This window comes from Mustela putorius, unplaced genomic scaffold (assembly GCF_011764305.1).
Source record: "Mustela putorius furo isolate JIRA1106 unplaced genomic scaffold, ASM1176430v1.1 tig00000253_pilon_pilon_pilon, whole genome shotgun sequence".
NCBI lineage: Eukaryota > Metazoa > Chordata > Mammalia > Carnivora > Mustelidae > Mustela > Mustela putorius.
This window is the reverse complement of record NW_025421329.1, coordinates 3,206,225-3,218,516: the sequence shown is the minus strand read 5'-3', so window position 1 is coordinate 3,218,516 and position 12,292 is coordinate 3,206,225. Positions and strand designations below refer to the sequence as shown.

General features: G+C 41.3%; 1 protein-coding gene across 6 annotated transcripts in view; it reads left to right on the top strand.

The window, feature by feature from the left end:
- The window catches only part of KIF16B (kinesin family member 16B), a 285,684-nt gene that overhangs the window by 237,958 nt on the left and 35,434 nt on the right, over positions 1–12,292 (top strand). The window contains exon 25 of one of the 6 annotated variants that reach the window (XM_045078431.1): positions 6,578–6,714. The exons of the other annotated variants lie outside the window; for them this stretch is intronic. Coding sequence (XP_044934366.1) covers positions 6,578–6,679 — 102 coding nt within the window. The 3' untranslated portion in view covers positions 6,680–6,714. The remainder of the gene's footprint in view (positions 1–6,577; positions 6,715–12,292) is intronic. 6 annotated transcript variants of the gene reach the window in all.

The window sequence follows — 12,292 nt, the reverse complement described above, 5'->3', positions numbered from 1 at the left end:
GTAGCTGCTGTTGGGGCAGAGGGAGAGGGGAAGAGAATCTTAAGTAAGCTCCATGCCCAGCACAAGCCCAGCATGGGCTTGATCTCACTACCCTGAGATCATGACGTGAGCCAAGACGAAAGAGTCAGATGCTTAACCAACTGAGCCACCCAGGTGCCTCCTCTTCTTGAAGATATCTACACACCTTCTGATTCAGATAGGCATACTTCCCCTGTGAAGCAATTTAGTAATTGCTCCACTGTTTTTAAAGACCAATTTACAAAGAATCAAGATTAGGAAGAGAACACACAGAAACTGGGGAGACTGAGAGCCCCAGGGCCTTGCCTCCAGTAGTGACAAGGTTTTAAGAATTCCTTCCTGTCATTCAGCTAAGTCTTCTCATTTCCCTGTTTACTTACTTTTATTTCCTTAATTATTTATTGTATACTATATTATCTCCTTAAGGAGAAGGAGATCAACTAAAAACCCCTCAGGGATACTTTATACACACTTGGGTGGTGAACCAGTTAAAGCAGGGAGGGGTTGACTATTAGCTGTAACGTATGTCTGTGAAGACAACAGAAGGGATTTTGGATTATTACACGCAAAACAAATCTGTGAATTGAAGGGCCAAGGAGCCACTGGGTGCCATGAAATGCAGGCCTGGAGATTGAGGGCATGAGCAAAGCAGAAACCAAAGAAGAATTGGGTCCATTGCTTTTGTACAGTGACAAATTTTAAGAGTAAAAAAGAAAAGAAAGTTCTTTGTCCTGTATAGTACTAAGGAAAAATAGATTGGCTGCAGGTGATCTCAAATCCTAATGGAGTGCTATGCTCATTCTATTTTCAGAGTCCCTGTCTGAGTAGGCTGAGCCCTCACTGGAGGTGCTGCATAATTCAAGGTTTTTTAAATTGTTGTTTTATTTTTATTTATTCATTTTCCTTGATCTTAGCACTTTCTTCTGGATTTTAAATAGGTTTCCCTTTTGTCTTGAATTAATTTGTCCTTTTGATAGACTGACATGTATAGTGCAAGATAATAGCTCCTTCTGGCTTTCTTTCTTTGCTCCCCTTCATTGACCTTGTATGGAATCTTAATCAAATTAAACCCTGTGTTTTCAGATTCCACGTCTGTACAACGATAATGCCACAGCCAGTTTGTAAAAGCTTGTGAAAGCCTCAGCTAAAATATGTTATTGCAAGTGACTATGGAGTCATATGAAGCATCTGCTAGAGACCATGTCTCTGCAGTTTTATCATGCAAATCATTTCTGCAGTGCTCTTTATCTGTATGAAATTTTTTTTACCCTGTTAAAATCAGTAGTATAATTAATCCCTTTAAACATCAGTCAAGTTAGATGCTCAGAAACACATGGTCTCTCTTTGCCACAGAAAAGGCAGAGTTCCTGTTAGTGTCTAGTGTCCACGAAGTTTACCTATAGATCCATGTCCTAGTCTAAGGGTCCATCAGATCAAAAAACAGCTCATCAAGAAGCTGAAAAGAAAGACTGTTTGAACACCACGTTCCCTCTCAACCATTAGAGCACATAGTGAAGACATAGTGTCCCTGCCACCTGCTTCCTGGATGAGTGGGCTAGTGGGCTCTGAACATAGTTAATGAAGTAGTAGGACAGGGGGTTGGAAGATGAGAGGGTCACTGAGAGCTGCTCATTCTAGGAGGTTCAGAGACACCAAACTCTGATTTTTAGAGGACTTTATTTAATACATTTAACAAGAAGCCTTCCCTTCCAAGTGCTGGAGCCTAGTGGGCACCTCACCTCTCAGGAGAATTGTCTCACGCAGGAAGCAGAGAGGCACTGGAGTTCCATCACCAAGGGCCCTTTTGTAATCGTGGCCTAAGAACAATTCCGAAGCAGGTGTGTGTTGGTCTGCCTAGTGGCAAGAGGATGAACCATAGAAATGGGCTATGTTATGGATTAAAATGTACCATCCAAGTAATGCTAAGGGATCTCTTAATGCCTGTGTGTGCTGAGAACCTAAGTCCCATGGAACATGGAATGGGCCTGTCTGCCTCATAACTGAGTTGCCACAATTAGAGTTGAGTTGGACTCAGTTAGAGTCCCCGAGCATCAAACAGGAGATCAGCCTCCACTGGCCACATCCCCAAGTGGGCTCCCTTCTCCCTACAGAGCTAAGGGAGAAAAACATTTTCAGAGCCTTCGAGTAAAGTATGAAAGATTGCTGTATTAGAGCAACTGTTCTATCTCACGTCTGGCAGTCTCCGGGTGCCTAGTAAATACCAATGGGAGGAGGAAAAAAACGATTAGGCAAGAGGTGATTTAATTTGTATATGAACTTTCAGTTTGTGCTGATAGAACCATTTCTCACCATCTTTATTTTCCAAGTAATTTCCCTAAAGCAGCACCAAAAAAAAAAGGAAAGAAAAGAAACTGGCTGTTGGCCTTGGATTTGTTTTGGACAACTATTTACCATCCATCACTGAAATGCATTCCCAACAGTTTTATAACCAGCATTCCAAATTTAATATAAAAATTGCAAATCTACTCACCACCCAAATTACAATGCTACCCACCATAGCCACAGGGAGCATCCAGTAAGCCTTAGATAAATTCACCTGCACCAAGCCCTCAGCCCCCTTGAATTTTTAAATAGCAAACAGCTATGAAGGCAAAAATAGAATGCTGCCTGCCAGTTTCCTGACCTAGTATGTTATGAGAGACCCAGGCATTTTCACTGTATGGTTTGCATCATACCATTCTCTCCACCTGATAAACAAACAGTATTTAAATCACTGCTTTCAAGGGTAGGGGTAGCTGGGAGCAAAAAGCATCAGAATTTGCTGGGAAGCTTTTCCAGGATATGTGGGCACAGGCGCCACACTAGGAAATTCTGATTTGGTAAATCCAATGTGGGGCCTAAGAGTGTGTAGTTAAGGACCAAATTCCCCAAACGATGCCCTTCGGGCCACTAGTTAATGTGCTACCTGTCAATTCTTTTGCCTCCACCTTGGGAGCATTAGTTGATTTTTCATTATTATAGGTCACCAGTTCTAAAAGGTAATTTCCAGGGACCAATAATCTTGTCAAAGTTCATGACAGGCGAGTTTAAGCCTAGAGAGTGAGAGCATGTGGATTGTTTCTTTGACCTCCCAAAACTCTGAAGCATAGCGTAGCTGACGAGAAGACTTCTATAGCAGGGGTTGGACCCGTTTGCACTCTACAAAATGTAAGTTCACCATGGGTGATGGTACAGCATGGGTACAGCATGGTTTCTCATTTTAGACATGAGGACTCAAATGCCCAGAGTTTTGTTGCAAGTTGCACCAAGACTTGGGGTGTAGGCGAGGTTCATGTCTCCAGATTTCTAGTTCTTCTTTGTTTTGAGTCTCCTTCTCCATGACCGTGTTCCTTCAAGAAGAGGGAGTTTTCAGAATGCCCCAGATGAGACCACAGAGAACATGCCTTCTCTGCAAAAATCTGTTACATAAGCAAGTCCCCACGGAGAACTAGAAACTGGGTTTCTTCTGTGAAATGTGTGACAATGATAGGTTCCTGCCATGCTTCCGTCCCTGAAAGGGGCAACTAACATCATAATAAAAGATGGAAAATGCAAGCATTTGAGTAAGTCCAACTGTATAATTATTCTTAAATATGCAATATTAAATTCTCACAAATCTGAAACATTTCTCACTTTCAAAAATCATTGCAGCCCATATGAATGTCCTCAAATCTGTCTTTCCTGGCTCATGCCTAAATAAAATTGAGACTGGCTTTGGGAGGAGTAAGATTTTACGTGGAAAAGTTACAATCCTTATGCCGAATATGACCAGGTCAGTGCAGTTTTTACTGAGTGCCCAGTGACAGTTTTATACCCAGGATGACTCTGAGTTTCAGCACTTCGATAACAGCAGGACAGCAGCTCTGTCAGTGGTGTGTCCTCATTGTAATTGCTGGCTGCTCCACATGGACCACCAGCACAGAGGCCTGCCTTGCTCCCTCATTCAGCAGATATTCAAGAAGAGTCACGAATGTGCCCGGCTTGGGGTGAGGCATGTAGCAAGGTATTCATAAATATTGGGGGTGTGCTTGTTCTCATATCAAAGGTCCAAAGGTAATTCATCGCTCCTTCAGTAATCCCCCTAGATTGTTCTGAAGAGTCGCTCCTTCATGCCTCTAACAGAACTTGGAAGAGAATTGCTTATTTGTTTGTGAGTATATTTCTCAGTGACAGCTGTTCTTATAAGGCCTTGGAAGCTGCTATTAATTTTCAGTAGTCAGAAATGCTCCCACCTCGTCAGCTCTGAGAATTATGGCAGCTCTTTGATGAGTTTTCATTATTTGCATTTCTCAAAAGCTGGAGTGGCTATAATTTACAGCCACAGACCCGCAGGGGGTGGATGTTTCAAATGCTGCCAGTCATTGTGAAGGTATGTCTATTTGTAAAAGACTGGTTAATTTGACCAATTAGAGTGCCAGATGGAAGAATCCCCCCCCCACCCCCCGGTCTTTAAAAATTGGGTACTACTTAGGTAGCCAAGTGTTACAGGAGTAAGGGAAAAAAAAATGCCTAACAAATGAGGAATGAAAATAAAATACACTTTTATTAGGTGGTAACAGAAGTCAAATGTTTTTCTTTCATTAGTAAAGATTCCACACTTTATTAGTTGTTTTCAGTTTTCTTTCAGTGATTTATAATCTAGTTTCAGCAGCTTAATTGTTATAAAATCATAAAACAGAAGCAAGACTTTTTATCACTCATTTAAATTTTTGTATAAGGGCCGCCTTTATTTATATCCAGAGGAATAGCGATGCCATTTATCAAAATCTGTGCTGTCTGTTGCCTCTGAGACCACCTGGACTTAATAAGGGGCTGGCTAACCTAAAAAGTGAACTTGGCCAAAAGAGAAAGGCTTATAGGAAAAGCAAACTTTTCCATTATGTATAATTTGTCTTCTTGATGGCAGCAGAGGGGCCGACCTATCTTATTATAATCTAGTCAACATTGAAGTCAGGGTTTGAGCGTGATGGGTCTTTGAAGGTAATTGGGCTGTGTCAGTTCACCGGGAATCAGAAAGAGAAAAAGCAACTTGGAGATGAACATTTCACTCTGAGATCATTAAGAAAGATTACAAAGCAACAGAGAATGCTGACTACGTTGCTGATACATAGATACGTGGCTAGCTAGCATGATGGATGAATAGATTCTCAATGCTTTCATTTTCCTTAAACTGAGATTCACACATAATTCCATAAAGTGGCTGTTAGTTATAAGCAGCTACTAGGTGTTTTATCTGACTTTGTTGATTGTTCTTCATGTAGATCTGTTGTTCAATCTATAAAATTAGAGGCCCATTGTTCAGAATAAAGTTAATTACGGGTTTTTAGACTCCACAATCACTGAAGAAGGGAAAGACAAATTTCACTGGAAATTGGTAGGCCTCAAAATTACTGATTTCATTCTTCTAATGGCTTTTATTTCAGTCTTTTTGTCTTTAGAATATGTTTTACTTACTGAATTGCAGAACAAGCTTGTCATAATGTTTCTCTTAGGCCAAAGAAATGTGCTGTTTTACCCTCATTTGTTTGTTTCCTGTGTTTTAGTTTGCATAATCACATTTCATAATTATACAAAGTAGGCCATAGGGCTCCTAAGTTTTCTTCCAGTGTTCTCCAGGACTACCATGTCTTCCACAGATATCCAATTTATTTGATCTTAGTCATGATTTTTAACTTTAACGTACAATTTTCCCATAAGGGCTCAGATGTCTTTACATCATTTCCCACTTCTGCGGCAGGGATAACGGCTGCAGCAGGAAGAGGTACCATTTTAAGGGATTTCTCATGAATCCTGCATTCCCATTTGTGTCTGTCCTTTTCCTGTTCTACAACCTCTTCAGAAGTCACATGCTTCATTACTGTATTGGGCCCTATTTTCCTTCTACCTGCCTTGGCCTGTCTTCAGATAAGAATGCGGCAAAGATCTGCAGGAAGTCAGTACAGTCCTCAAAGGCAGTACAGCCAAGAGAATAGGTAAAACATCTCCTGGGTACCTGAAATGCTACTTCTAAGGTCCCACATACAATTTTAATCAACGGTACTTGAGATACAGAATTTCAGAGCTGAAAGGGAACTTGAACCTCTTCGTTCAACTCCTTCAGGTTTCACAAGTGATAAAACTAGAAACTAGTTTTCGTACATTGTACCAGCAGCTCATTGCTGAACTGAGACTTGAAATCTGATTGCCCCAAATCCCAGGTTATTAAAAGAAAAAGACATATGGTGTTAATTTAACTGTTCCATTAAATCTGTAAAAGAGAATAATCACTTTTTATTGTTTCTATAAAAATGATGCATGCTCATTTATAAAAATTTCATATAATATAGGGAGAAAGCAACAGATAGCCCAAAATCATTCTCTAAATATAATTAATGTTACTATTTAATAAACATTATCTTAAGTACTTAAATGGATAGGCATGGATAAAAGGATGGATATGTAAGTTGGGAAAAAAATTAAAATGAGAAAAAGAAGAAAGAATGCAATACCTTTATAACATTAGGTTCATTCTAGATATCCTATCTTTAATTGCTAACATTAAATTTAATTTTACTTGAAGGTGTCAGAAGTGAAAGAAAATGAAATAAAACTGAAGAAATTGCTGAACTTCAAATTAAATGTTGCTCTGCCAGAAGTTATAAGTTCTCTAAAATATATGTGACTTTAAGCAGAAGGATTATAAACAAACATAAGAATGTGAGTTGCTAGTTTTCAAATGTGTTTCCATTTTACAAATTATCACTTGTGTTTCCCTTTTATGAACAATCAATTGACTTTTGAGCATGCATTTGAAGGTCCTAGCAGAGGAGTGCAGCTACTCGTATACCCTTGACCGAAGAACAGTCCTTCCTCTAGTGGGGGAAGTCATCCTCTATGACTGACCAACTGGACAGGAAGCTTCCAGGGGGAGGGACGCACATGGAGCAGTGAGAGAGGAAGGGGACACCCGCCTAACCAGCCAGATCAACTGAGTCACCTCTGGCGAATTGTAGGGTGACAGAGGCCCCAGCCAGATCACTCTCACATCCACCAACTGACTCTTGTAACAAAGACAAAATTAGCACACTTTAACTCCCATCTTCTGAATTTTAAAAGTAATTTTATATTATTATTTTACATTGTCAATTATATAGCATTCACATTCTTTTATACCTAAGCCAGATATATTTCCCTCTTGGTTGTGAGTTTAAACAGAGACAGTGATTACTTTACCATCATTTCTTCATTCCTGAGATCTTTATATGGTGCTGCTCTTGGTTGGTTATTTTTAATCATCCAGTACCTTTTGGAAAAGATGCCCCTTGATGTGTTTTGAGTTTTTACGTGCAGAGAGAGAATGTCTCTCTGTGGCCTGCACACTTGAAAGACACTTCGGTTAGGTCTAAACCTGTGGGTCACATTCCCTTTCCCTTAGCACATTTCATGTTGGGTTATTTTCTTTATGTACTTTATGCTCATCTGTTTTCATTTTATTTATTCTACTTCTGTTTCTTCTACTGGGACTTTCATTCCAATTAATTTTTTTTTTTTAAGCAGTTTGGGGGTAGGGAGGCTAGATGAGGAGTAGGCACAGAGGGTGTGGTGGTACTGATTGTTCAGTCAGCTTTCTTTATTTGAGAATAGTTTAGATGCTTTTCGTTTGTTTGTTTGTTTGTTTTTTACCTTTCAGCATGCCCTGTTCAGTTTTTGCTGAAAGCCAGATATGGTGTATTGCCTAAAAGGGACTGAGGTAGATGGGCCTATTGGTGTGAGGTTCTAGGTTCCCAGGCTGGGATGCAGATGGTGTTTCCAGTTTGCTGTAGCTGTGGTTTCGGAAGCTCACCTTTCCCCCAGTGCCCTTGGTTGGGTCTCCCCTAGAGAGGAAACCCTTTGGGTTTTCCTAGAGACTTCTTCAGTATAATCCGAGGCTTGCAGTTCTTTGATCTGTAATCTGTTGTGCGGGAACCTCCCCTGATGCGTGGCGAGGTGTGGCAGGAGGGGAAGGCCTTTGATCAGGTTTCCTTTTCCAGTGAGCCTGCTGTTGGGCATTCCACTCTCCCTAGGTTGGTTAGGCTTTGGTTACCCAATGTAATGGTTAGATTCCAGTAAAAGAGTTTCCCTTGAGTGCAGGCTCTGGATATATTTCAAAATGGTTACTTTTTCTCTCCTCTTGCCAGAAAGTAGTGGATTTTTTCTGTCATCTCCCAGTGAAGACGTGGGTGGAGGTAAAAGTAACAGAAGTATGTGGACCCCACCCAGACACCAAGCTTGTAAGGCAAATACCGCTCTGCACTGAGCCTCCAGTAACTCCCGGGTTACATCTGGAAGGTTTCCGGACTCTTCCTGGCCCCAGTACAGGCTTCTGCACCCACGAGGCTGTTATTCTGTCTCCGCCTACCTGTCTCCCCAGTTTGGGGACATCAGTTTGCCCATAGCCTCAGTTCTCGGACGGATCAAAGAAGAGCTGTTGAGTCTTTCAACATCTAGTCTGTTCAGCCTGTTTCTTGTTGTGAGGACAAAGACGATGGCTTCCAAGCTTCTAACGTGTCACATCAGAAACCAGAGATTCTATTCTAATAGCCTTAGATTTACGGCTTCCCTATTATTAACAGCTTACATGTGTATAGTACCTACGTCACAACAAGTGAACTAATACTGATACGTTATTATTAACGCACGTCTAATATTTGAGAGAGAGAGAGCGCACACAGGTGGCAGGATGTGGGGGAGTGTGGGGCAGAGGGAGAAGCAGGCTCCCTATGAGCAGGGAGCCTCTTTGCAAAACTTGATCCCAGGTCCCGAGATCATGACCCAAGCCGAAGGCAGACATTTAACCAACTGAGCCACCAAGGAGCCCCTTACTTCTCATCTTTAAGTGAAATGGACTAATTGTTGAGCGAAGTAACTGGTTTATCACAAGGGCAAGGGGGGACAAATATTGGGGATAATGAAGACAGCAACCTACTCCTTACCTAAACTGCCTGAAATTTTTCTGAATTTCTTTCCACCAGTTTTTTCTTTGTTTTAAGACACTTGTTCCCTTATTTTCTGGTGTTCACGAGGGCTGTGGGGTCACTGTAGGGTCAAATGCTTTCCCTCAGACCTTTCTTCCCTCTAACACTGTGAGCTTCTCCAGGTTCTTCTACCCACGGCCCCTTCTTACCTTCCTGTTTGCTGCAGGTGTCCCCCACCTTCTCCCTGTCCCTAGATTTTTAGCCTCTTTAATCACAGTGTAGTAGGAATGCCCGAGAGTTTGGATGTTTGCTTTGGTGGATCACTCATGGAGCCCGCAGTTTGGAGGTGAGGTGAGGAAGGCCCTCAGCAGTGCTTTCCCTGGGTGCCACCCGGCCTGCAGTACGGGGCTGTGGCAGTTTCCTAGTCTGGAGACGGAGTGTTTCCTTTTCATCTCTTCTGTTGTTTCTGATGGTGCTTTTGAAGAAGATGAGCTCCACCATCTTTAACCAGAACTGGTTCCTTACATGTTATGGTGTATAGAAAGATTATTTTTGTTAGAATCATACTTTTCAACACGAGACACTCCCTCTGTGAAAGGTATAAGGGGAGAATGGTGGCACTTGTTCTTTATGAAAATGAAATCTTCTATAAAGAAAATTATTTTTCCCTTGTTACCGAATCCCAGTATTTTGATAATTTGTAGATGAGTCAGAACTATTTATCTGTGTCCCTCTAGAATTTAGCTATTGTAAGGAATATAGGACTTAAGGAACTGTGTTTTTTTTTTTGTTTTTGTTTTTGTTTTTGTTTTTAGAAATGTGGGCCACTGTATTTCCTTTGTCACAGGTGACAGAGGAAATCAGAGGAGCCTCTCCTCTACCTACAGATTGCCATTCACTGTTCCTGACAGTGTTTCTCATGGAAATCAAATCTAGACCATCTGCTAGATTAAAAAATGAGGCAATAAAAATGAAAATTTATGAATATAAAGAACTTGAGAAGAAGTGAAAATGTCCAGGTAGTATCTCTTACTTAGAAATCTCTGTGCAACATGAGAAACCAAGCAAGCACACAAAAGATGCTGCTATATGTTGGACATGAATGGAAAAGTCAGGGAGAGTTTGGAATCGCCCCCCTTTTAGCCCATTCTTGTATTGTTAATTTGTTGGAAATAATTACTTTTCAGATGGCACTTTCAGCAAATGATAAGAGTTTCTGTTTCTCATTTGTTTCCTTTTTGTCCATTTCTTTGCTTGTTTTGGCTCTCCACATACTTTATCCTGACCAGTGGCTCTGGGGATCTTGGTAAATTATCCTTTTTAAAAATTATTTGGACCATTTAATTAATTCACAACCCAGAAATGAAACTTACAGAGGATTGCTTTTGCTGTCTGTTTTAAAATAAATGAGGCAATCAATTAATAAAATAAAATAAAGTAAATGAGGCAGTCACTTCGTACTTGCAGAGAGAAAAAGTCAGTTTAGGCCTTTATCTATCCTAGGTTTTGAAACTCTTCCGTGGATTTTTATAATATTACGGTCTTGAGAACAAAGCAGTAATTGCTGTCCTCTTTCCCTAGTCCAGGTAAAGACAGTGGTGTCCTTTTACCCTTCTGGAGGATGGCCTGATTCAGGTGACCGTGACAGAATGTTCTGGGTCAACGACAGCTATTGGTCCCCAAATGGCCTCCTGTACCACCTACCTATGTTCCCAACTCCTTAGCCATTTCATTGCCCTGGATATTTTAATATATTTCTAGTTTAGTATTATTTTGGGGTACTTTAAGAGAAATATTCTTTTGAAGGAATATCAGTTTGATATAGCCAACTGATAATCCATCAAATGAGAATTCTTACGCTTGGCAGGTAAAGCAGATGGGAATGTATCTTTTGCCCTAGTGGTTGCTTAAAAATGTCAAAAGTTTTATGCAGGGTTTAACCAGGTGAAATTGCTGATATTCAACCATTTTAAACTTACAAAATTGGCAATTTCATCTCATTTAGCCTAAGAGCTTATAGATAGCAAGGGCTAAAAAGCCATGTTAAGATTTCTCTAAAAAAGGAGAAATGGAGGTCATTTCCATACTACTGGGAGGAAGAGAGTTGAAGAGCTGTTTCTGATGTAAATATAATTATTTTAATGAAGGTGGTGTTCTTCTAAATTTATCTCACAGCCTTGCCTTTCTACTTTAGTTTGCCTGTGCCCCAGCCCCACCAGTAGCACTTGGGCCCAGGACCATGCCTTGCTATTGAGAATCACATTGGAACTTCTGCTTCTGGTCATTCTCTTCCTCTTTGTGTCCCTTCAGCTACATATAAGGAGAGCCGCCATCATTCTGACTTTTTATAGGGAGAGAAGTAAGGTGATAGGGTCCGACTAAACTTAAGGGTCCCAGGAATCCTGCTGGGAGCCTGCCTCCCAACCCAGCCCCTTACCTGTTACTCCCACTGCTGTTGCTCTCCCCTGTCGTGTTCCTGCTCCCTTCATGGGTACCCGTCCTCAGTGAGGTGCTATTAGCTGCTCTTGCAACCACTGTTTAGCAGCTCCACATCATTTTTCTGGTTTGGTATACTTAAGGAAGGGTTACTTTCCTCCATCTGGATACTGGAGCCACGAGGACGTCAAAGGGATTATTCCATACATTGTGGGGCCCCGCTATGGCATGTGGTGAGACTCGTAGAGTCAGCGTCAATTCCTCATGTGGACCCAGCCACCCGGTGACTGCGAACTTTTCTGTGTCACCTAACTCTGGAACCGCATTTCCTTGTCTCTAAAGTTAAATGGGTGAATATTATAGTCCCCTGATTATATGCCTGAAAGTTGTTAACAGGTACCCTTTTTTCCCTAAAATCTGAACGACAGTATTACACATAATTTATACATACTTATTTCACAGGGTGGATATTAACAGCCCCAAATTTTATCCTCCGCTTCAGAATAGAGTATTTGCTGGGGATGACGGGGACATTTAAATGCTTACTTCCCACCTGGTTCAGCTGCCTGAAGTCCTTTTAGTGCACCATTTCTGATTGAGCACGCAAGTGTGACTATAAATTTCCCCTGACAGAAACTACATCACCTCATCAGCCATATAAGAAAATGATAAAACAACCAACTGTGAAAGCAGGCCTGCCAAGGTTCCAGCATCACCACAGTGGGGAGAAACACACTGTACAAGATAAAATCAGGGCTGGATGAAGCCCAAAAGACACTCTTGGTGTACCTGTCTTCTCTAAGCTGCAACATATGGGAAGTGTGTGTGTGCTTGTGAGGCCAGGGTTCCAGAAAACCCTGTGCTTCTCGAAGCCACATCACCAATCCAGGGATAGGAAGAGGGTC